We start from the raw sequence: 26,737 nt of genomic DNA on the forward strand, positions 1-26,737 counted from the left end.
TTATTTCGATATGATACTTAGTGTATAATACAAAAATTGGTGCTTAATTTTATATTTTATTTGATATTTATTTGAAGAACAATTTTTTTAAACCACTGGAAAGATATAAAGAATATACAATAATTTGTCTTTATTTCGTTTTACTGTGCTTATTAATGTACGCAGTTATTAATCGAGAATCTACTTAAGGAACGGCTCAGAAATGACTTTAACCATTCGGGGTACTGGGACAACACAAACCATAAATACCCGGGTAAGAATCCGAACCTAGTATTGCAGTAAACACTATTTTGTAGTGATACAGTTGTTTTCATGCAAATGCACAAATTTACAAATAATATCTTAGACTTTACTTGGAAATTTCTGTTCCATTTACAAAAAAAAAATATATTGCAGTGTAGCAGCAGCAGTATTTGGAAAGGCCGAAACACTAAAGGTCACAACAAAGGCAAGACTGTAGGTGGTCGAATCCTGTACGTATGAGGCATGCATATTTTTTGCGATAAGATTTCGAAAATAGCTGTGTTAAAACACTGTTGTAACTATCGTCGATGTTTCGTGATTTGCTAAGTTTCTTTCAGATGCATGTCCAGTATCAGTACACCAATCACTAGGGGCATGCAGATTTCGCGAAAAGATTTCGAGACTATATGAAAGTTAAAACACTGTAGCGTCGTCTGTGTTTCGTGATTGGGTGAATTTATCCCAGGTACATATCGATTGTAAAAACACCAATCACAGTGATTCAGTGCAGAAGTAAACGCGTCCTGAGTGGCTTGGTCAAATAAGGCAACGACTTCTCTCGCAGACGGCCGCCAATCACAAGGAAGAAACCACAGGTGCGGGTATACCTTGTTGCAGTCTAATAAGTGTTTAAATCTTTTCGCGAAAAATGCTTGCCCCTAACAATCACAATAATAAGTAAGCGCGGTAGAAAACGCGTCCTGAATGACCTGGTGAAATAAGGCAATGGCTTATTTTGCAGAAGACCGCCGATTACAAGGAAGAAACAACTGGCGCGGACTTGCTACACTGTAGTATAATGGGCTAGGCAGTCAGCAAGGTAAGGGATCCGCCTGCCCGGGCACACATACGGTGTGCAGAGCTTCAGAAAAGAAACACGCGATTAAAAACTTCTCACTGTATCCTAGCGCTGACTATTTCCGAAAAGCATTTCAGAATGCGTTGAGGGTGGATTAGTATGTAGTTCTTTTTCCGTATTTCATTTTTTATCCGTATTTTTATAAGAGTCCAAATTGCTAAAACTAATGCTTTCAGAGTAATTTTGAGACATGAACCACCCGGTAGAGATTTTTGAAAGAACTCATGGGACTTCCAGTACACATTTATCTTTAATTTATTCGCCATATAATGTTATGGCTATCGCTCAAATATCATGATTGTCCTATGCACGACGAGAAGACTAAGCGCCAGTTCAGAGGCTATATATACCGCGCTAGAAGCACCAGCGAGCATCACACTTATCATCCCGCCTCACCAACACAGATACACCCCTGACTAGGCGGGCCCCTTTAAATTAAATGGTAGGAGGGAAGCGAATGTGCATCGCTTATAAGTAATAATAGTTATTGTAAGTTACAATACGTGAATAAGAGCCGAACGTGCGACGCGAAACATGCAGTAGTGATGGATGACAAGCGCGTCCTGCGCAGGACAAAGGGAATGACCAAGTGGGGACTGCTCCCCCCCCTCCCTAACTCAAGCGAAGAGAAAGTGAAAAATGCTATTACTGTACTCTCCCTCATCTTCCCAGGCCATTAAACTGTGTTCTTGAGAACAGCCGGCGTTTTGGACTTCACTTTCTCTAGAATCAAATAACGGCCGAATTATGGAAAGTTCTCTATGTTTAATGGACTGTTTTTGAGGTGTAACATCTTAGCTCTCAGCATATGGCAATGGTAGGAGTAATTTTGTGAATGGAACGGAAGTTACATGGAACGGAAAAGTGTAATCACGGTGCTGCCATGGGTGGCGGATGGCGTCAACCAAAGTTCAAAAAGCCAAAGGGAAACTTATAGAATTAACTATTTTATGAATTTTAACAATATGGGCTGTATTTTAATAAAATTCATTGTTAAAAATCTGGCCCAAATTGGGGGTTTGGTATTTTTTCAATTTTGTTTTCGCTTATATTGGCCCGTTTTATTATGTAATTTAACCTTACGCTCTGCAAATCGAACGATTTGGTAGCAGACGTAGCTACTCCAGCAGCGTTTTCTAGAGGCGGATGCGGAAACTACGTGTAATTCGTGTCAATAAATTTATTTGTAACAAAATTTTAGTATATTTATCGCGCTCGGTGTTATTTAAAAGTATTCTGCGTTGAACTTCATGTTAGCGTTTCATATAAGTCTATATGCAGCATGAGAACACATTCATTTGCTTATTACCGAGGTTAGATGTTGCACATTTCTGGCGAGTACTGAAAGATTGGCACACGTATTTTTTTTTGTCTGAAATTGGGCGTAATGAAAAATCACATAAAATTGTGCATAAAATGGTTCCTTATATTTTATCATAACACAAATGATATCGCTGCGAATGTTACCAAAAATAATTTCACGTTTCTTTCATCCCCGCACTCGTTCACTCCAGCACCCGTTCCCAATCAAACTTGAAAACAAGTCTGCCAAGTTGAATTAAAAAAGAGCACGTTCACATTGATTGTAAACCTAGCGACTCTGCATTCACGCGTCAATACTTGGGAAGTTGTGGATTTGGTCAAAAACATAACCGTAAAGGATAGGAAAATACAATACTCAGGTTCCAACAAACTTTAGTATTCGAATCATTTTATATTCGAGGAAAAAGATTAGAACAAAATTATTTGTGGAAGGGAAACTCAGATCTAAAACCCGAGCACCTGTGAAGTTGACCTACATTATTTATCTCTAAAAGAAGCTATCTAAGTAATGTTAATATCTGTCACCATCTACAATGCTCTGGGAAACCTTTTTGACACAAAAAGAAACTGTTAATACTGTCACGGTCTGAAAATTTCATTACTTTTTTTTTCTTAAATTTTATTTTACTTTTGTTTCTCGTCAGGTTTACGTGTTGGTGTACGTGCACGTTTCCAGGCTCGGCCGGTTGATTTCGACACGCGGGTATTGGAATATAGGTTGCTGCGACATTAGTTTACAGGCACCGCGGGCTTTTGCGAGGCTGCGTGGTTAGCTAATTCTCGCGGGTTGCTGGCCAGGGCCCGCTGAGAGGTTGCAACACGCCGTTCCAGAAAAACCCGCTGCGCTACGCTTGTCTCTTGTTTGTCGTTCTGTGTGTTCTGCAACGCGAGGCCTTTGTGTACGCGTTTCGAGGACTCTGTCCTGATTAGTGTTGCCATCTGGCGTTCGACTTTGGAAACGTAGACAGAAATAATCGGACAGCGCAGGAGGGGGAGGGAGAGCTCGCTCGCGCCTGCGCGGAGGGAACTGTCGTCTTCGTTTGTTTTTTTTTGTTCTCCTTGCGGGAGAGAGGAACAGCCTACTTCACTTGTTTTTCATTTTTCCTTGTGGGAGAGGGGGGACAGCGAGTTCCCCCTGGCTAAGTTTCCCCGGGCGTTCGTGTTTTTTTTTTCCGGAGTGGCCCAGTTTTGTAGTTAAAACCTCCTTCCAGGGAGGGGCCGAGGCTTTTTGCCTGGGGACCTCTCTGGAAGCAGGGTCCACGTCGGTTTGAAACAACTTTGCTTCGCCTCAAGTCAGTAGGGTAAGTGGTTGGCCATGGCTCGTTCGCAACGATCATTTCTTGGACGATCTTCGTCTTAATCTTTTAAGTAATAATGTAGTATTGTTCCACCTCTATTATTTATTATTTGGTTTTTTGGGAAAAATCGACGTCTGGTTATAAGCATGTATGTAGTGGTAACTGGGAAGTGTACTGTTCCTCAGCGGAGCTGCGACGATGGCCATGTTGTGGTAGAGATCATTGTTTGCCGGCTGACGTCACTTTAATGTGTATTTAATGTATTTATTTATTCGTTAATCCCATCCCATTGTTAAATGATTTATTATTAATTTGTTGATCAAATATTTGTTTGATTATTATTTTTTATTTTATTTACTATCCTAGTGAATAAAATCTGTGCTTGAATGAACTAATCATGTTTCTTTTCAGTACATAAATTATACCCTACACTTCCTGTATAGGGAGAAGACTTGATCTCGAGTACCATGCTTACCAACAGCTACCACCCCCCAAATGTTATAGGTTATTTATTGTTATGTGTATAGGTGTACGCTGGACGTCTGACGGAGTCACGTCACAAGTGGTGGAGGCGCCGGGGAAGTCTGTTGTAGGGTATTTTGTGTTGTTTTAAAATTAATAACATTTCTTTATTTCAGGATGGAAAGAGAAGAAAGGCCAGTGCACCTATTGTTTTATTAGTTACGTTTGATTTCTGTTAATAATACATGTGTTGTTTTTCAGACTTAAAAATACTTAAGTTAATTTTTTTTTCTCTTACAGCAGCCTGTGTTAGGAGGTCCGAGATTAAAATAAGAGCATATTTTTTTTTTGTTGTTGTTGTTAGGATAAGCAAACTACCTATTTAATTACTATGTTATTAATTAAGTACATTTAAATTATTTTTTTAAATTTAAGTTTTGTTATATAAGTTGCAATTATTTAGGTTAAATCACGAAGCATTTGTTTTAATCAAGCACTGAGATAAACTACCATGCTATTTAAGTTATATTTGACTTGTTCACTTTAATTAATAGCGAGAATTTTTTTTTATTTTTTTTTTATCGCCAGTCTGTTTATTATTGTTTTGTTAGGATGAATGATCATTGATTCACTACTTATCTTTCGGGTGTCGCAGACAGTTATATGTATTTTCTTAAAATAAATTTTTTTTTTCTCCTCTCTCACATATAGTAAACATTATCGGCTCTGAGTTAATTTAAGCTTAAATTATTTTAAGGGTTGAGGTATGTCACAGAGGTTCACCATAAGCTTATGTGAGGATGATAAATCAGGAATACAGGACGTAATAGGGAATAGTAGCTCTGATGAAGAACCTTTAGTAAACTTACAAGATAGAATTAGATTACTGCAGCTAGCGAATTCTTGTGGAGACTCCGAAAACATGGAGGCAGGAAAATTCTATGTAGACCCAGGTCATTTTTGGGGAAAACAGTGTGAGGATGTGGAAGAATTTTTGAAGCAGTTCAGGAGAGCAGCCAAGGTTAATGGGTGGAACGAACAAAAATGTATTTCTTATCTACCAACTTTCCTTAGGGGACCTGCTGGGCGTTGGTACGATAGTTTCGAAAAAACTTTAGAAAACCTAACCACATTTGAGGAGCTAGCCACTGCATTGAAAGCAGCATTCACACGAGTAGGGCAAGTAGAAGATTTGGAATTAAGACTTCAGTCAAGGATACAGGATAGGGATGAGCCCTTCGAAGCGTTTTTTTATGATGTTTTACATTTGTGCAATAGACTCGATTCAAAAATGTCTGAAGCCAACAAGGTTAGGTACTTACTAAGATGACTAAGGTCGGATATTGTTGAAAAGGTTATGCTATTTCCAAACAATACAGTTGAGCAACTGTTAGGGAACCTCAGGAACATTGAGGCAGGACTATACTACGCAGAGCCATGACAGGATACAGGGAAGCATCGGGAAACCAGAACACGTTCCCATTAGGAACATTAGGGATACGAACAACACCAATGCTACACTTGAAAGCACCTTATTTGAATTTGGGAAACAGTTAAATCAATTACGTGAGGACATGAAAACACTGCGTGTTCAATCAACACCACAAAGGAGTTTTAAGCCAAGGGAGGAATATAGAAGACAGGGTGTGGCCAACAATTTGTATCCACCAAACAATCAGTTTAGAGGTAACCCGTTTAGGAACACAACACCAGGCTCGGGTCCTAGACCTCTTAATAGGCCTCAGCGGACGTCTGATGGACGACCCATCTGTTTCAACTGTAATAAGCCCGGACATATGAGAAGGGGGTGTCCATCTCTGCACAACAACCAGAAACAGGGAAACTAGCCTGGGCGGGGTACATTCGGGGTGTGCACTCGTCCTGGGAAAACAAAATGTCCCTTTGTAAGCGCGATGGGGTGTTGAGTTTAACAACTAAAATTTTTGGGACAGAAATCCCCGTGTTTATTGATAGTGGGGCAGCTGTTTCACTACTAGAGAATCGGTTGATGCCAAAGGACTACTGGAAACCCGCTGAACCTAGAGTGTTCTCGGGAGTGTCTGGCCAAATTCACCAGTTGAAACACATGAGTCACCTACACTTTAGACTCGGTAGTTTTCGATATTCTCACCCTGTGGGGCTTGTGGAGACACCAATAAAAGGGCTTATTTTAGGGTGTGACTTTTTGAGCAAATACAGGGCTGTCATTACATGTATAGGAGATAGGAGTTTGTCTCTGACTTTAAACCATCCTGATTTAAGTATCCCCACTAGATGCTCAGAGGTGAGGGAAGCCAAAAACAGTCATCGTGCGAAATGTAAACAGACTGAACAAAAACAAATAAATCCTTTCCCTACAACTGGTAAGGACAACCAGTTAGCTGTTCCGACAGAGCAACCTAACTTAACCCAAATTCAACCAGAAGGGATGGTGAAGATAGGTTATGTGGCAGTAGCCAAACACTTGCGTCTAGATGCTCGAACACACCAGCTGATACCTGTTTACTTCCAGGGAGGTGATCTACCCGATGAGGTTTTGCTTGAGCCTAAAGAGGATGTTTAAAGTAGATTTTCTGTGTTAGTCCCTCGTAGCATCGTAAATCAAAAACAACATAACCACATATGGATCACCAACACCGCACCCCACCCAGTGGTCTTACATCCAGGGATGAAATTGGGGTACCTACATGAATTTGAAGGTACTGCCCCCTCCCCTTCTGAGGAAGTAAGTACCATCTTACAAGCTAAAGAGGAAAACCAATTTGATCTGACCCAATTGAATATTAATCCTAAGTTACCTCCTGACCAACGCGAGAAGTTAACACAACTGCTTTACAAGTACAAGGGCTGTTTTAGTTGGAACCCCACACAAATAGGACGCACCCACGACGAGGTTGTCTTCCTTGATACAGGAGATAGCCCTCCTATTTCTTCTGTGCCTTATCGCGTGTCTCCAGGAGAACGCGAAATTATTAACAAAATTGTGCAAGAGCACATAGATAACAAGATAGTTCGGCCATGTGACACCAGCTGGTGTTCTCCAGTTGTGTTAGTACGAAAGAAAGATAATGACTTTCGCATGTGCGTTGATTATCGTCGGTTAAATGTAGTGCTTAAAGACGATAAATATCCCCTACCCAGGATAGATGATTTTTTGAGCCACCTCACGGGGGCCCGATATTTCACTCACCTGGACATGAATGCTGGGTATCATCAGTTGAAAGTAGCCGAAAAGGATAAGGAAAAAACTGATTTTGTAACTTCCGATGGGACTTACTGTTTTGAAACTTTGCCCTTCGGTCTGAAAACAGCCCCTTCTATTTTTCAGAGATACATGGATAAAACTTTAGCCGGATTAAAGTGGGGTTCATGTTTAGTTTATCTCGATGACATCCTTGTGGTGGGAAATTCATTTGACCAACATTTATGCAGACTTGAATTAGTGTTAAAAAGAATGCAAGATGCCAACCTAACTTTGAAACCCTCTAAATGTACATTCGGGTACTTTGAAACTGAGGTCCTGGGACATGTAGTAAACAGTGAAGGCATTAAGCCCCACCCTGGAAAGATTTGTGCAGTCAGGGATTTTCCCCAACCTAGGGATCAACGAGGAATTAGGAGTTTCTTAGGACTTGCCTCGTTTTATCGTAAATTCATTCCAAATTTCTCTCAAGTTGCGAAACCTTTGTCCTCTTTATTAAAGAAAAATGAGAAATTCAACTGGGGAGCAGAACAGGAAAAAGCATTTCTAACTTTGAAAGAAAAATTAACGACCGCACCTGTGTTGGCCCATTTTCAGGAGAAATTACCCATTGAAGTGCACACTGATGCTAGTACATTGGGTATTGGGGCTACCCTGTTGCAACGAGTAGATGGAAAGTTACAACCCATAGCCTATGCTAGTCGTACCTTGACAGATGCAGAAACCAGATATCCAATAACCCACCTGGAATGTTTAGCTTTGATTTATGCTCTTGACCAGTTTCGATCGTACATCTACCTCAAACCGTTTAAGATTGTTACTGACCACCATAGTTTATGTTACCTTGATAGGTTAAAGTTCAATGCACATAGTGCAGGTAGATTGACAAGGTGGGCCTTGAAACTGATGGAGTATGATTACACTGTGTGTTATAGTAGTGGTAAGGCACATGGTCATGTGGACAGTCTGAGTCGTAATGCTGTAACAGAGGGAACTTTAAGTGATGAAGATAAATCTCTGGAATTACCAATAGTTGTGTTACAGGATGTTGATTTAGCTAAATTACAACAATCTGACCCTAGTCTGGCACCTTTAATAAATGAAATGAAAAACCCTTCTGGACTCAATAATAACCTTAGCAGACAAATCAAAAATTTCTCTTTGATTGGCGATGTGTTGTACAAAAATAACCCCAACTCAGTTGGTAAAGAAAAATTGTTAGTGGTACCTGATAATTTGAAAGCTGAAGTTTTGAGTGAATGTCATGATAACCCTATTTTCGGAGGACACCTAGGCGCAGCGCGCACGATAGATAAAATCACCCGTCGGTATTATTGGACTAACATGATTAAGGAAATTCAGGCATACGTACGTAGTTGTAGGGACTGTCAAGGGAAGAAAGGGGTCCCTCAAAAGAAAGCTGGGCTACTTCAACCCTTACCTGTTTGCGAGCCCTTTGAACGCATTGGAGTTGACATTCTAGGCCCTTTTCCCAAGACGACGTCAGGAAATAAGTATGTGTTAGTTGCAATAGACTATGGTACTAGGTGGGCTGAGACAAAAGCCACTCCTACCAGCAATGCAACAGATGTAGCTAATTTCTTATTGGAACAAATTATTTGTCGCCATTCTGTACCGTCTTCTATCCTTACCGATAGAGGAAAGGTTTTCAGTTCAAAAATTGTCAAGGAGCTGTTAAAATTAATGGACATACATTCTTTAATGACCTCTAGTTACCGCCCTAACACTAATGGTCTTTGTGAACGTTTAAATGGTACCCTAGCCATGATGATGTCTCAGTATGTATCCAGTTCACAGAAAAATTGGAATGAGTATTTACCTTTGGTAACTTTCGCCTACAATTCCTCGAAACAAGAAACCCTTAATTTCAGCCCTTTTGTTTTGCTCTATGGACGAGAACCCGTCCTACCATCAGAGATCAAGTTAAATCAGCACGTAGATGAGGACGAGAGTCTGGGGTTGCGCAGTCGGTGGAAGGATGCGCTTCGCCAAGCAGCTGAAAATTTGAAGAAACAGCAACAGGTAGACAAACGCAGGTATGATAAACGTAGACGAGCTGTAAATTACAGAATTGGGAAGGAAGTGTTGGTGTTCACTCCTATTCGAAAAAAAGGTCTGTCCGAGAAACTGTTTCACCGCTGGTTTGGACCCTATGTAGTGAAGGACAAGCTGTCGGATAACCTGTATCGACTGAAGAAGAGTCGACGTGGGAAAGATGTTTTTGAGGTGACAAATGTGGAACGTATGAAACCCTTTTATTCATCCTGAGTTTCCTTTTGTGTATTTACTGGGGTCGTCTCAAAATCTATCCTGATGTTAGAGAAGTAAGAATGTGTCCAGATGTTATGTTATGTTTAATTTATTTCTGGCAGGTTATGTTTCCGTTTATCGTTAATAGTGTGTCTAAATTGATAACAGAGGTTCGATTATGTTTTGTTTTGTTTGATAAAAGGCTGTTGACTGTGCTCTAGTCTCTATTTTGTACCTAAAATCAGTATTTAAGAGTGTTATAGGTTGCTGCAAGTAAGCCTCTCGGGCCCACGGTCAGAAGATGAACCTCTGGGTGCTGGTGGGGGCCGTGCTGGTGGGGGCCCTCGACGGTTCGGCTGCCTCTTCCCCTCATCAACAGCGGGACGCAGTCAAAGTAGTGGCCGGGGCCCACTTCGAGCTGTTGAATCAGGTGATGTTATACACTTCTTCGGTCCCCCTCAATTTCAAGGTCTCATGGCCAACCAAACTAATTGATATTCAGGAAAGCATTATTCTTTTAACTTCCTGTCCCAGGGATGGTTCCAATGATTGGTGTAAAATTTTCAAAGAACTGAAACAGGTTATGTTTCATTCTGATATGTTAATTTCAAAATTAAATGATGCTGCTGGAGAGGATTTGGTTTACAATCAGGATGACGAGAGAGAAAAACGGGGTCTATCCTTTATTGGTGAATTTGTTAGGTGGTGTTGCGACATCGCAGTCACCAGCCAAGTTGAAAGTTTATTTTTGAATCAAAAACAAATGGCTCAACATGTTAGATTAATGGAATCACAAATTTTAGATGATCATGTTGCTCTGGCTAATCTAAGTAATACCATTTGTGTGGTTAATGAAGCTATGTCCGGTGTGCTAAAACGAATTCAGTTTAAGTTTGTTAATCTTACTAATTACCTTAAAGATTTGAGAGAATCTATGACAGTGAAATTTTCTGGAATGGTACAAGAGATAGGGCATTCTTTCCAATTTCAGCTCTTGTTGGCAGCACAACTGCTCAAGCAATCCCATTCTCTGACTCGAATTGAAATTTTGGACCAATGTCGTTCCCATAAGATACCCTCTGTTTTGGTTACTCCTGATCACTTAAAACAGCAATTGCAAATTTTGGAGACTATTTTAAACAAAGACGGTTATAGATTAACTATTAGTGTTGACCAAGTACAAAAGTATTTTCATTTACCTATTTGTCGCTGTCACATTTATCAGGAGAACTTGTATGTCAAACTTAAGATACCTATTGTTCATGTTAATTCCAATTGGAAATTATTTCAGTTTGTTGCGGTACCTTTCCGCTGGAAAAATAACACTTGCCACTTGGAGCACGAGCCAAACTTTTTAGCCGTAAATAATGATCAACTGGTGACCATTCAGGGTAGAAATTTGTTGGATTGTCGTCCCTTCGAAGACAGTTTATGTTTTGTTCCCAGATTTTCAGGTGATGCCATGGGAAGTTCTCTATGTCCTAAAGCTTTATTTCAGGGAGTGACTGCAGAGAAACTTGGTGAACTGTGTGCTTACAGATGCCATTCGGGAACCCACCTCATGATTACGCAGGCTGGTTCTGAACGGTATTTTCTAACTAACCCTGTTGGTAAACTAGAAGTACAGTGTTTAGGGAATAAGAACCAAACCTTGTTTTTAGCTGCTGCGGATCGACCTGGCGCTGTGGACATTGAGGTCCCTTGCGATTGTCGCTTGTACATGAATGATGAGCTTAAAATTAATGAACTTTATCCGTGTGATTTTCTTTCTAAAGCCAAATTCCAAATGATACATGTGATTCCAGCTGCTTGGTCAAAATTAAAAAAATTAAAGATTTTACCTTTAACAGCATCTTCACACACAGTTTTTCCTTCATTAGAAGATTGTTTAGACGAGGATTGGCCTTCTGTTATTCCTCACTTGAATTTGGTCGTTTCACGTTCCTTTACGAGGCCCAACGAATTACAGCTGCGAGACCCGGTGGAAGTTGTAAGCTTTTTGTTAAAACATTTACAAAGTATTTCTTTATTTGTGATTGGTGGTACTTTATTACTAATTGTTGTAAGAAACCCTTATCTAGTGGGGATTGGTACCTTCCCCCGCGTATCAGCTTTTAGTGAAAATGTCATGTTAACAATGGAGATAAGCATAACTGTATTTATACTTGGTGTCATAATGTGTATGATTCTTTTTCTGCTATGGAAATGGTTGTCACTCAAGTGGAAATTACGAAAAACTGAGGAAATCTCACCTACTGTACAGACTGATGTTGCAACTACAAGTGAAACCTTTAACTTACGTGATCAATTTTCTGAGAATTGTCGATTAAAATCTAAGTTGGTTAGTGAGTCAGGTGAGGAATTTCATGTTTACGTCACCCTGTGTGATTAATTTTACAGAACTGTTGGTTATGTTTGATTTGTTCACCTCATGGAGGGCACATAGTTATTAAACACTTTTGTGGTTAGGATTTATAATTTTTTTTGTAATTAACTGTTCAGTTCAGAGGTTTTACTTTTTGTTTAAAGAATTAAAAAAAAAAAAAGAGACAACAATCGAGGATGAATCTAGGGGTCCAAGCAATTATTAATCTAGGGTTAATTTTTTTTTTAATTATTTGTTTACGCTCGACTTTGATTTAACCTGGGTAGGGATACCTTGTTACTGGTCTATCCCCTCCCCTGTCCAAACCGGTGTGCACTCGTGCCTCTGAAGACAGTGTAATTCATTTTCCACAGACTCAAGTGAGGCAGAGTTGTTAGCAACAAGTGTTTACGTTTTCTTTTTCTTTCATGAAGAAGAGACAGTGCATCGATGTACCACATCCAGAGACTTCAACGATTACGTTACGTAAGTTATGTGAAGAACTTTCCTTCGCCATGTATGTCCTCCTGACTGACGACCATGTGTTGTGCAGCCATTGAACTTGTGTGGGAGATGGACTACTGTTTCCTCCCCTGTTGTGTGGTGGGCTGCTTATAACTCATGAGGAGTTATACTGTGGAAGCCCCTTTCCAAATCGGTTGCTGTGTGTATGTGAACTTTCTGTCTTAAAAGAATGAAGAAACGGATCAGCATGGGGCTCGTTTTCGTCGACTTGTGCCGAACGAAGAAATCAGTTACTCTCGGCCAACCAGTGACAATGCTATTTTTTTTTTCTGTTCTGTAGCTAGTAGCTGCAGAGGCGTGTTATGAAGACCTTGGACTTCACCTAACCCTATGGACATTTCATGTTCCTTTCCTGATGTTTATCCTTTGTTTTCCTGACTTGTATAGTTCATTCATTTTCTCTTGGAGGCCAAGCTCCCATTTTAATTTAGCTGTGTTTGTTTCATTTTATTGACATATTTATGATCATCCTTGTTGTTGTTGTTGGAGAATAACATGCCCCTGGACTCATCCTTGGTTAGTTATGCTGTTTATGGAACTGATAAAGATTAAATGTAGGGTGGATCTTTTTGTGTTAATCAGTCACTTTATAAAATGTAAACATTGTTTGCTAATTATTCAATAGGGTCACTTCACAGTTTTACTTAATGGAATACATAACTTTTGTTTGTTATCAACCTTGTATTAACATAATGTTTTGATATGACGTTAAAAACAAACCTTCCCCCCTAATTAACTTGTTGAAATAGGCTTGACAGTGTAGTGTATGTTCTTTGGTGAGATTTTGATACTGGTGTTGAAATGTTTGTTCAGTTTCACTGGGGAGACATCCCCGATGACATGCTGCGAGGAAGGCAGGCTGAGGGCAGAACTGCTCTGAAGGCTGGATCCTGGGTGTGAGCTGCAGATCACACTTCAAGGACTCTTCTCTCCAGCTTCAACTAGGGCTGATCTGTCCACGGTTCATGCCTCTCCTAGTTGTATGTCGTACGAGTAGTTTTACGATGAGCCAGCCACCATCGATTCTTATAGGAAAGAATTGTTTCCTGGGCTAGTTACTAAAATTGTATCCGGTATTGGTTCAACTTTTTCAGTTTAGACTTTGAATTTAATTGTTGTGGAAAAACCTAAACTTCGTGCGCTGTCTTGTTTGAGTAGGCATTTAACTTATAAATTTTTGCCCCTTGGTTTTGTTCATTGTTAGGAATTTTTATGGCTTGTGGGGCACAAGCCCTTGCAGACCGGGGTAATGTCACGGTCTGAAAATTTCATTACTTTTTTTTTTCTTAAATTTTATTTTACTTTTGTTTCTCGTCAGGTTTACGTGTTGGTGTACGTGCACGTTTCCAGGCTCGGCCGGTTGATTTCGACACGCGGGTATTGGAATATAGGTTGCTGCGACATTAGTTTACAGGCACCGCGGGCTTTTGCGAGGCTGCGTGGTTAGCTAATTCTCGCGGATTGCTGGCCAGGGCCCGCTGAGAGGTTGCAACACGCCGTTCCAGAAAAACCCGCTGCGCTACGCTTGTCTCTTGTTTGTCGTTCTGTGTGTTCTGCAACGGGAGGCCTTTGTGTACGCGTTTCGAGGACTCTGTCCTGATTAGTGTTGCCATCTGGCGTTCGACTTTGGAAACGTAGACAGAAATAATCGGACAGCGCAGGAGGGGGAGGGAGAGCTCGCTCGCGCCTGCGCGGAGGGAACTGTCGTCTTCGTTTGTTTTTTTTTGTTCTCCTTGCGGGAGAGAGGAACAGCCTACTTCACTTGTTTTTCATTTTTCCTTGTGGGAGAGGGGGGACAGCGAGTTCCCCCTGGCTAAGTTTCCCCGGCGTTCGTGTTTTTTTTTTCCGGAGTGGCCCAGTTTTGTAGTTAAAACCTCCTTCCAGGGAGGGGCCGAGGCTTTTTGCCTGGGGACCTCTCTGGAAGCAGGGTCCACGTCGGTTTGAAACAACTTTGCTTCGCCTCAAGTCAGTAGGGTAAGTGGTTGGCCATGGCTCGTTCGCAACGATCATTTCTTGGACGATCTTCGTCTTAATCTTTTAAGTAATAATGTAGTATTGTTCCACCTCTATTATTTATTATTTGGTTTTTTGGGAAAAATCGACGTCTGGTTATAAGCATGTATGTAGTGGTAACTGGGAAGTGTACTGTTCCTCAGCGGAGCTGCGACGACGGCCATGTTGTGGTAGAGATAATTGTTTGCCGGCTGACGTCACTTTAATGTGTATTTAATGTATTTATTTATTCGTTAATCCCATCCCATTGTTAAATGATTTATTATTAATTTGTTGATCAAATATTTGTTTGATTATTATTTTTTTTTTTATTTATTATCCTAGTGAATAAAATCTGTGCTTGAATGAACTAATCATGTTTCTTTTCAGTACATAAATTATACCCTACACTTCCTGTATAGGGAGAAGACTTGATCTCGAGTACCATGCTTACCAACAGCTACCACCCCCCAAATGTTATAGGTTATTTATTGTTATGTGTATAGGTGTACGCTGGACGTCTGACGGAGTCACGTCACAATACACTAACCATATATATACACTTATGTTTGATATACAATTACAAATTTAATGTATTAAAAATTTCTTCCAAACTTACATGTAGGATGATTCTTGAGACCTATATTGAGATTACAGAAATTATATTAAAAATTCATTTTGATATTCGGATTTGAGATAAATTTAATTCTACTCATAAAATTTAGTGACTGCTAAATAAAAAAATAACAAAAAAAATATATTAAACAGATTTTCTGATCTGTAGCCAACACAGCTGTTTGTACGACACGGAACGACATCGAATGGTAGAGAAAATAATGTTAAAGTTTTGTTCGAATCGAAGTCAATCTCAGGTAAGCTAATTTACGAAGGTTTATTTTTGGGACGACTTATAAAAAAAGGTTCTGACAGGCATTGGCTAGAATGCAATATTCGCGTAATTAAGGAAATGTCATTTTTGCTCGCGCTTTTCATGTGCACCAAACACACACACTTGAGCGGCTAAATTTCATAAATTTTTTATTAATTGACAATTTTAAAAATATAATTTTTAATAAATTTAACGATAATTTGGATCATTGTGTGCGTACATATATTTGAAAAATTCACAGTTTGTATTTGCATTTAAAATTTAAAATATATTATTAATAATAATATTAAAATTTCACCAGTCTGACTATCACTCTAAAACCAAAATCTCACACGAATTTCAGTTACGTCGCTCCTGCGACGCGATGGAAATAGAAAACTTTCTACTCGGAAAGTCTGTCGTGCTCGCGAACGTTGTGGCACTGACGACATCAGTGACGTGACGTCACTCGTGTGAATAAAAGGTTATAGTTTAGGAAATAATTCTGTACACGTTGCGTTTCGGCGTCGTGCCTTTCGCGATGTTGTGATCCCAGTGTGATAATTAAGGCCCCTGTCTATCTGGGTACACATGCGGTGTGCAGAGCTTCAAACAAAATACCACTTAATTTGGAAAAAATTGCTCAAGACATCGTAGTGCTGTATGTACGCAAAAATAATTTCAAATTCTAGAAGGTTGAAAATTGAAAAAAAAAAAAAAAAGTGTGTTTTCAGAATTATCTTTAGGCATCAAAAATATGGTACAGTTTCCTTGAAAGCACTCAAGTTAGTTGAATTACAGTTTTATATTAATTTCCTTGCCCTTTGTTGTTATAGTTACCGCTCAAATATCATTTACCCTACACTCTATTTTTTTTTGCAAATGGAATAAAAATATTCATGTAAAATTCTAGATATTCGTATATTTCTACACTTGTATTAAAACAACTGTGTCACTACGAAAAAGGGTTTGCAGTAATAATGGGTTCGGATTCTTACCCGGGCATTTATACTTTGTGTAGTCCCAATACCTACATTATTAAATAAAGTTATTTTCAAACCGTTTTCTAAATAGCTTTCCAGTATAAACTGCGCACATAATAAGCATGATAAAACAAAATAAAGTCCAATTGTTGAATATTCTATCATATTTTCCATCGTTTGAAAATAGTATTTTGCGCCAATTTTCGTTTGACATACTCAGTATTATCTCTAAAAATTATCTCTTACATACACAAAATAACTGTAGGCATGTGTTGTACGAAGTAACAATACCTTTCTTGAAGTAGGTATTACAGACTATTTCTTGGCGACTGGTTTCCAAAGGAAACGTTTTGTAAAAGTAGAGGAAACATTATTTTCTCAGAATGCGCCTGGATGCAACACCTCAGCTCCTGGGCACACATACGATGCACCGAGCTTCAGGTAAAACAAAGCGATTTCAAAACTACTCAAGATATCCGGGTGGGGTCTGCTTACGAAAAGCATTTAAGAGTTCTCTGAGGGCCGAAAAGTACTTTTGATTTCGGATTAAATTTCTAAACTGTATTTTTAGAAGAGTTAAAATGGATAAAAAGCATGTTTTCAGAGTAATATTTAGTCATAAAACATCCGGTACCCTATCTTGAAAGCACTCAAAGGATCTTGCATTACACCTTTGTCTTCATTTCTATGCCATATAATGTTACGGTCACCGCTCATATGCACTGGGAGAAGACTGCGCGCCAGTCCAGAGGAGACACCGCGCTAGACGCACCAGCGAGCCTGGCCAACACACGCACACCTCTGACGAGGCGGGGGCCTTAAGAGTGGTATATAGAGAAGCGGCTACTCAGAATCCGGCGCGAGCAGCACAAAATACTTCTAGCCTGGGCGGAGTTTAGCCTTGGAGGAGTGGCCTACTAGGAGCGCATCCTGGCGAAATGATGTCGGTGGAGGGGATGGACTCGGTTTACCCTCCCTCACTCCATGGTCATTCCCTCCTCATGACGGCGCGGTACGGGTCGGGATGTCTCGACAGCATTGCTACCTGCCTGCCTGCCTGCCTGCCTTCCCCGTACGAGCGGAGCGCCGCGCGAGCTAACAGTGGCTACACACAACGTTTCATTCAACTCAAATGTCAAATAAAGCGAAAAGTATGTTTATCGTAATGGTAGCATCTTTTTTACGCGTGGGTAGTAGTTCATAAGTAAAAAAAAAGATAAAATGCATTACTATGTTTTTGCTAAAAACACAAACTTTTACGTGAAATGGGAAAAGTGACATTACATCGTAATTTTCGAAGTCACGTGGATATTAAACGTTACATATCCTCCAAGGAACATGAAATTACCTTATTCTGCAAACAAATCTTGCCGAAGTTAAATATATTTTCCGAATCGATGTTATGTATTTTATATAACTCGCATCTGTCAATGATAGTTGTAAAAGCGTTTCGAAATTCATACATATTATGTATTATGTTAAAAAAAAAAAGTGTTCGTGTTTTTATAAGATGGAATAATTTTCTTTGTAATTGTTTCACTTGTGTCATGGCAATGAGTTATCATGCAAGTAGCATATATTTTATTTGGACGTGGTAGAAAAATGCACTATACAAAAAATCGTTACATAATTCCACATTAAAAAACATGTATTTATTTCACATGTAATTCATGCATTTTGTTTCACACCAATAGACAATGTTCATTATGTTAAAAAAGACAAAGAAATTTAAAAAGAGCACTATAAATTAAACCAACGTGCGCACGAGTTACTTCCAAGAAAGACAAATTAAAAAAAATTGTACGGTATAATAGACATTTCAAACACAAATATTTTTACATCACAAAAACCTTTTTCAAAACAGTTTGCAGAAAAGTCCAACAATCTTTAAAGTATGTAGATGGCCTTTAGAGAGGTATTAAAGAGAAACAAATGCTTAAATATAAATAATTTTACAAATCCGATAAAGTAAAAGACAACAGATTATTTAAACAAGTTTAGTAGAATTACACACAAATTGGTTTTACCTGTGACGCACAAAAATGTACATAAGCTTTATATTTTTTACTAGACATGCATTTATACTATTTGATTTAATGCACCCACACTTTTAAAACAACAAAATACTGAATTTAATTCAGCTTACCACTGAAGCAAAATATTTTTATGGTCGCTATTATACATAATAAGTATAACGAAATTTATTTCGTTTCTCATTTTTGTTAGGACTTACAAGACAAGAAGTTTATGCATACCGAACACTCTTTTTAGGAAATTCTCTTTTTTCTCATTTACAAATTTTACAAAATTTCTCAATTGGCTGCCAAATGAATTAATTTCCTTCAAACTAAGTAACAGTTACGACCACCTCAGTATTTATTCACCTAAACAAGCAATGTCTTCTATACTTTTAAAGCACCATTACTCACTTGAGCATTTAACCATTCTGGAAAGCTTAACTCAGCTTTAAAATTTACATTATAGGTAAGATATTTTATTTTTTTACATATCCAAAATGATTACGGCATAGGCGTGCCTACAGGGGGGGGCCAGGTGGGCCATGGCCCCCCCTAATGTAATCACTCAGATCGGCATTTTCTCTAATGCGTTCGTTAATATTCGTATATTCCTGGCACTGTGACACTCAAACTGTTTTTCAGTGTTGCAGTGTGGTAATTATCAATGTTTCTAAACATTTTATCGTTCTGGAAATACAGCCGCCTTTGTTTATTTAAAACACGAGGTCCCTTAAAATGGCCAAGCAAAAAAAAAAAATTAAGAGGTTTGTTAAAGTTCCGTTGTCTGAATTGCTGTGTTTGCATTCACTAAAAAGAAGTTAATTTCAAGGTAGATCTGGACCAAGCTATTGGAAAATTCGAGAGGGAAAAATGTGTAAGTACCCTTTAAACATTGTCTATGGAAAAAAAACATATTTTCAAGATTGCTAAAATTATACGGATATAAATATTAACTAGTAAACATTCATATCCCATCGATACTGCACAAAAATATAAACACGCAATGAGTGAATGTATTTAGGCTATTTAACATTCTAAATTCAGCTTCTGATTTAAAAATTTAGCAGGGCCCCCCCTAATGGAAATGTCTGGGCACGCCTATGGATTACGGTAATGATTCTCTAGGTTGGCACTGAACGTGACCACACGGGCTATACTTTCTTATGCACATGTAGGTGCTGGCATACTAAATATGAAGGTTCATGAAAATGCTTGTCATGGTTAAACGTTCTGGAAACAATGAGCAAGAATAATTTCCTGTATGAAAGGTGATAGTCTATGAAGCTAAGTGAGCAGGCGACGTAGACAGATAAATCAAACAGGTCACTATAAAAATTAGTTTGAATGATTATCCAAGACCAACATTTTCTTGAAAGTTCTGCAAAAGCTTGAAAAATGTTCACGTTTAATATAATCAGGATGTAATATTCGGTTTTGTTTTGGACGATCTTCGTTTTCCCATGCATTTTATCTTATGGCTTTTGATAGCCTCTGTTATGTGCGGTGGATCCCGAATTTCCATATTTCTTGTGTGTCTAGGATCAACTAATTCCGAAAGAACGCATTGTGTATAAAATAAAACGAGTTTTGGCTCCATTTTTTCTTTCCAGAATGTGTCGTCTCTGAAAATTTCCAATACTTTTACTTTCTTTTGGCTCGAAGTCCAGATGCCAAACAAGCAAATATCCCTTCTGGTTATGTGAAGCTGACCCTGGACTTGGTAGAAATATTCATGATTTTTTTTAACGAAATGACAGTAGAACATTCTTCAGAATATTTCAAATACTTTATTTTGCCTTCTCGCATGGCTTCACTTATGTCCATTCCATATGCCGAAGCAGGACACTTTATTTCTACGAGACGGTCTTCGCCATCAAGGCCATCGGGTGTTGCGGCAAGAAATGGGTGTTCTTGGTCAATAAAAAGACCAGCTTTACTTATATTAATTTTTTCCTGGCCTTCTAGCTGTTTGATGGCTATTTCTTCGGAATGCCTGCCATGTTGTACTGCTGGAACATTAAGTATGTCATGAGAGTATATTATGGCTCTTACTAGGTTCTTGCAGCTTGTTGTTGGCTTTATACGTATTACCCTCCCGAATTTTGAAGCTGTCAATAGTTTCCGTCTCATTTCCAGCCATTCTCCACTTCCTGCTTGTAGTATCGTTTCTCTTTCTATTTGACGGCGTTCTTCATCAGTTTTCGGAATGGACTGTAATAATCTGGTTTCTTCTTGTTGGTATACATCCACTGGCATGTCTGGTTTCTGGCACTGCGGCCCATAATCTTTGTCACTGATTGCTTGGGCTAGAGATTTCCTAAAATCGATTCTTCTGCACTTTTTATTATTTCGTCTTTTATTAATTCTAGCTTTGCGCTTAAGTTCCAATTTTTTTGCAACTTTGTTAGGGCTGATGCCATCCTGCATTGTCTTGTGAAGAATGTAATGTGGCATTCTCGTATTGTGTGCTACCACAGCAGCAGCACATCTTCCCTGGTATGACCTTCTGGTGGTATAGTTTATACACTTACCACCAGAAAACTTAGCAATGACCGAGTTGAAGTGTTCTGCAGCATTATTATCAACATCAAATATCAAGCTACGTGCCTGTGTAGAGTGTGTTGAGAATACAGACCACTTTTTTGAAAGTTCTGGGACATAATTAATTTCACCTTCCTTTCGATTATTACAGAAATATCCTAATTTTCGACACTCCAAGTGCTCACCAAATACATGGCTAGTACCATTTTCAATATCATACTTCAAGCCTTGAATTCGATTGTTTTGAATGGTGTTTTCAGTTTTTCGGTATGCAACTGCCTTCTGTACGCCTGATACAATTTTGCTTATCTTGTTACACACGACTTTTCTTAGGGCGGCAATGCCAAGTGAACTGTTTTCACTCACATTCATCAACTTCCGACGATAGTTTCGTAAAAGATGGTTCCTACACTCGATTTTCTCAACAGTAATATTCTTATAAGGACGTGCTTCCAAAATTTTTTTGTAAACACTACTGTCCCCATCCCCAATCATCCTGGCATACTTAACATTGTGTTCAGCCTCACTTTGCTGAAAGCCTTCAAGAATGATATTAGCTTCCATGCTGCTAGAACTTCCTTCATGATTTTTGTAACAAACATGCTGGGGAATAGTTCCATTTATTGTTCGAGCACAAACATAGCAATATTTGTTAGCGACAGCCATGAAAATAACTTTCTTAGTTTCATAGCCCACTATTGCAGCTACACCAGATAATGCATCGTATTTTGTTTTGTAGGATCTTTTGGACCAGGAGCCATCTACAACCACTGTCAAAAGTGGAATTCCAAATTCATCCACGTCCCCTCTTTGTTTTGCTAAAGCTGCTTCTTCTTCAACAGCTTCTTTCATCTGAGTTGTTGCTGCTTTTTCCCATCCGTCACACACTTTGTTGTGATACTTTGAATATGTCATTGCTGACATGCATGGTACACCCACAGTCGCACAAAACTCTTCCAGATGTGAAAGTCCACCACCGATGCTCATGATTCCAGAAACTGCCCTAGAATTGACATCCATGTACGAAGGACTACTTGGATTGTGAGTTGGAACTGAAAAGGTTCTGTTACACATATTACAAGAAAACACAATAATGGAAGAAAACCCTCTAATTACCTCCCTTACGACACTCATATTAGCTAGAGTACAACCGAAAGCAGGAATATGGTTACTTATTTCAACCAGTTTATTTATAAAATACATCAGTTCAACGAACCTGACTCCTTCCAAATTACGGTCGGCATGAATCTCTTTTTCTGTATGCATGGGTATTTTGTCAGCACTATTTATTAGAGAAGAGCTGGCCACAGGCTCAGAATCAAATTCGTTACTACCGTGAATGAAGTCAGTGTTCAAAACCGTTGTTTGTTCTTCGTTGTCTGTGGATGTAGAATATTCGCCTTTTGCCGCAGTATCTGAGGTGCTGACTTCTTCAAACATCTAAAACCATTAAATTGCCAAATTTAACGCAATTCATTTGCACACTAATTTATGTTTCTACAACTTAGTCAACAGTGTATTAAAAAATAATGTGTACTCTTGTAACAAAGTTAGCCAACAAAAGAAATTTCAGGTTTGTGTGCAAATAAAGTATACTTTTGATGTTGTGTAATATGTGTGTTTCTGTGACATTTTCACTAAGCCAACTATGTAATAGGTATATTTAAACAGCCTGCTGATCGTGGGATTTTTTTATAATTACGATATGAAAATTAGGAGAAATATGAATGTAGATCTGTACAGTTCGTAATAAACAAAAGAAGAATAGACCACATTAATAAAGAGTCAAATGCTAGAAATTAAATTTATACAAATTTATATTTGGCGTGGAGAAGGAAAAATGAACTTAAGAAATGATTTATGGGTTCCTCCACTATGAGCGAGTCAAGGAAAGCCAGGTTAATGGCGATACTCTCTGCATCAGTGAAGAAGGGTTGGCGCCCATGATAACAGCGCGCAGAGCTCTGATAGGTCAGTCTCCAATAAGGCCTTCGTAGTATGAGAATGAGTTGGTAAAATGATAGCGAGAGTCATGCGCGTGCGGCCCGACACATGTCTCTAAGGTGAAATCAGTATTTTATAGATAATTAACTATTAAATTTTTTATAAAAAAAGTTAAACTCCCTAAAAAACTGAAAAGCAAAAAAAAGTTCATTTTTTGCTTTACAGTTTTTTCGGTGGTTTAATTTTTTATAAAAGGTTTATTTTATAATTTGTTGTGCCTACAATCAACTTATTACTACGTGCTTGATTTTCCTACCGTTAGGGTTGTAATTTGTTTTCCGAATTTATGTGGGACCAACTTCGGGGTATATCCTTTACCCTAAGAAAGAATTACCAAAATCGGACTACTCTGTAAAAGGTTATGCGTGGTCATACATAAAAAAATATATACGCGTCGAATTGAGAACCTCCTCCGTTTTTGTCGTCGGTTAAAAAGAAACAAACAAAAACAGACACAGAATGGTTACACCTATGAATAATATACATCGACTTGAGAAATTCTAAAAAACAAAGCTAAAAATGGCACCGAGAAAATAACGTCTTTTTCCCTTTAATCATACAATCTAAGAAGTGAATATTTGTGTGAAATAATTTCACATAACAACATCAATGAATTCCTTTTTTTTTATCTTTCAAAAACCAAATTCTGTATTTGAAATGCGTTGAAACTGTTGGAAAATATCATTAAAAATCCAAAGGGGTTCTGTTGGAGCATAAGTTTCCAGGTGTCATCGAACATGTGACCACAAATAAAAAAAATAATAACATTAATAAAAATCGGACATGAAATGATTCTAAAGTTCGCTGAGTTTAAAGATAACCGTTCCCGTCCATAGGCCGTATCATTTTCATAAATATCCGAAATTTTCGAAAGCAAATGATTGTAACTAGAGAAAAGTAGATAATAACCAACAGTACATACTATAATTCAACCGATTGTAATCAAATTTTGTTAATTTCTGCATGTTATGAAGTAAAAAATTATATTCCCATTATGTTTGGGTGAGGAGCATGGGTGAAATGTGTACTATGTGATTCCCCGAAGATGCATTAACATATTTGCAGTAACAAGAGGTAACAAGAGGGCAGTTTAATTTCACAAGTGTTGCCGTTAGTGCGAATAAAATACAGCTACAGTGAACTTGGCACAAGTAGGTTCATGCGAAAAGCCGATTTCCTGTACCAGTTCTGTAAGGAGAATATGCAATTAACACAAGTGATTCACATCCTTGGCACCGGCTACAGCTTGAAGTATCTGCTGTATAAAATATCGACTTCTCTTGCAGCCGAGTACTGCAGAATAGCAGGTAAAGAAAATGGGACTGGCAGTTGTTCAAATAGGTTCAAACGTTTTATTACAAAAATTCTGAATCAGCGATAAATTTTTGTTCTAAATACCTTTCTTTTCTGTTGAACACTGCTCATTTCATACGCCATTTTATTAGCTGATTCAGAGTTTTCAACGATGTTGATGTTTTCTATGATGATTGTGTCAGACACTTCCGTGGACCAATGAAAAACACCGGCTTCCGTTTCCTGCAGTTGGATTGGTGGCTGAAGTATGGCGTACGATTTGGTGACTGTCCTGCAAAGATTAAAACGAAATATATTTGTGACATGTCGAGTATCAAAATTCCAAAAGTAACGAAATTTCCTATTTTGGCTCTCATATTTGAGTACAATTTTATAGTTGTGTGTTCTGCTCAAAATGTTGATTAATTACTCTTTAAAGGTAGTGACATATTCAGTTAATTCTATAATCCTGCCTATGAACACTACAACTGTTCGCAAACTAATCAGTAAATGTGGGATATGATGTAAGAGAGTTTTACTGTACACTAATATGACAAGTCTAATTCCAGAATGTAGGTACAGCACGAGATACGGGCATACACATGCATGCACGTACATACTTGCATACAAACAAGTAACATTCAAAAACAAGAAATGCCTACGTGGAACAATAATAATTTATGTCATTATATATTTACTGAATGTTTTGTTTGCAGGAGAGCCATATTGTATAGCGTCCTTTACTAGAAAGCCTACAAGGCGAAAAATTTTCGCACTCAATATTTTTTATAAGGAAACATGGACAATCACCCAATGACGCACTTGAATATTACAACATGCAGCAGTAAGGATTCTTGGCGTTTTTCCAGCCAAGCGGCTATCACAAGTAACACAATAATTTGTTGATAGTCGAACGCATTTGTAAACTGAGACACGCTCAAACAAGGGAAATGAGGTGGGGGATGAAGAAACTGTATTTTGGAACCGAACACAGTAAGTCATCACTAGCTTGCCTTCCATTCTCGCAATTACCCCCCGCCCTCATAACTTCGCCCATACTGATTTATTTAATTATCTTTCGGCTTGTTTTATAATAGCACTAGTATTTTTCACATCACATGGACTCTTATAGGACTGAATTAATGATATATTAGTTCACTTTTTAAAATTACTAATTGAAATTGATAATCGATGACCTATGTATGGTCTTCAAGCCATAATAACTTCCTATGACTTACATACAACAGTAATAACGAGTATCTAACTTTTCTTTAATCTGTCCGTAACACTATGTATATATATCCAAGAACAAATCCATAGAAGTTCATTTACTGGACTGAAAAAAATTTATATGAAAAATTTAAGCCTTTCATTAGACTCCGATCGTAATAAAATGCTAATTCTAAATGGTATCGTTAAATACAGTTTGCAGTTTGTGTAATATAAACACTGGCTTCTTACTCCTCATCAGGATTCAGAACCATATTTTCATTCCCTGCGTTGCTTGATCCTGGTAAAGAAAAATGAGCCGTCAAGTTAGCCGTTTGGGGATCAGTTACTGTGCTGTTGACTTCCTCTTGAACTGCACCATATTCTTCAACTCTTCGGATTTTTCTAAAAAAATTAAATGCATTGTATAAACTAGGTTGTAAAACATGTTTCTTAAAATAGTTTTTAGCCGGGTTTGGAATTATCCGGTGTTCTTTTACATTAATAAAAGAAAAATTAATATCGGTATCGCTATATCTTACCTTTGTTTCTGGTACTCAATCAGAGCCGTTGCTCTTCTTTTCTTCCGTTTCGCACTTAAATAAAGTCGCCCTAACTTACCGATTCGTTTGTCTTGCTTTTTTTCCATGCGTACCGACTAACAGATAATTGCGTCTTTTTTATATTATGCGAAAGCTCACAAACAGCATTAACGAACCATTGAACGAATCAACAGACTTAAAAATCGTGTACAATGTAGGTTGCTACCGAGTGAAGATTATTTCCAAGCTACTCTCCAAGGAAATCGTCTGTCCCATGAATCCTTCAGAGAAACGGTGTTGCTGTATAGCGGGAGGAGGGTGGAGGGTGGAGGGAGGACGGAGGACAGAGGTTTATCGCCGTTACAGATCAGCACTTCCCCTACCGCGGGCGACGTTGAGGCGTGTCAGTGTCATCCCCACCCTGCTCGTCTTCCCGGAGCTTGGCGTCAACTTTCGCGTCGAGCAGCACAAGGCAGACACTAAAAATGCCAAATTAGCCAGTTTTCCTAACCAAATACACTGATATTTAATGCTGTGACCTTATACTTTTAATATACCATTTTGTTCAGAAAAATATAATCTTTTCCAATATAGATTCAAATTTTCATTTTTCTCATCGAATAACTAGAAATTCGTCAACGAATTGCTTGTTTTTACAATTTTTTCAAATATATTTTGCGTCACAATTTCCAAAATATAAAACTATATTGGAAAAACTGCATTACTTTTCTCGTCAGAT

General features: G+C 38.4%; 2 protein-coding genes across 5 annotated transcripts in view; both read right to left on the bottom strand.

Moving 5' to 3' along the window:
* The window catches only part of LOC134538436 (ATP-binding cassette sub-family G member 4), a 365,107-nt gene that overhangs the window by 104,809 nt on the left and 233,561 nt on the right, over positions 1–26,737 (bottom strand). The gene's annotated exons all lie outside the window — the stretch shown is intronic.
* Positions 15,730–26,524, bottom strand: LOC134538435 (uncharacterized). Its single transcript, XM_063379758.1, has 3 exons — positions 25,709–26,524; positions 24,353–24,539; positions 15,730–22,390 (listed from the first exon to the last, which is right to left on the bottom strand). The coding sequence occupies exons 1-3, from the start codon at positions 25,729–25,731 to the stop codon at positions 20,105–20,107; spliced, it is 2,496 nt and encodes an 831-aa protein (XP_063235828.1). The 5' UTR covers positions 25,732–26,524; the 3' UTR covers positions 15,730–20,104.

This window comes from Bacillus rossius, chromosome 13, assembly GCF_032445375.1.
Source record: "Bacillus rossius redtenbacheri isolate Brsri chromosome 13, Brsri_v3, whole genome shotgun sequence".
NCBI lineage: Eukaryota > Metazoa > Arthropoda > Insecta > Phasmatodea > Bacillidae > Bacillus > Bacillus rossius.

Bases quoted from the DNA above. Each gene is read 5' to 3' on its own strand.
- LOC134538435 (XM_063379758.1), bottom strand. From the start codon at position 25,731: ATGGTTCTGAATCCTGATGAGGA. The intron at 24,540-25,708 runs GTAAGAAGCCAG...TAATCTTTGCAG, and splicing joins GTTCTGAATCCTGATGAGGA to GACAGTCACCAAATCGTACG. The intron at 22,391-24,352 runs GTATTTAGAACA...TAATGGTTTTAG, and splicing joins GTGTTCAACAGAAAAGAAAG to ATGTTTGAAGAAGTCAGCAC.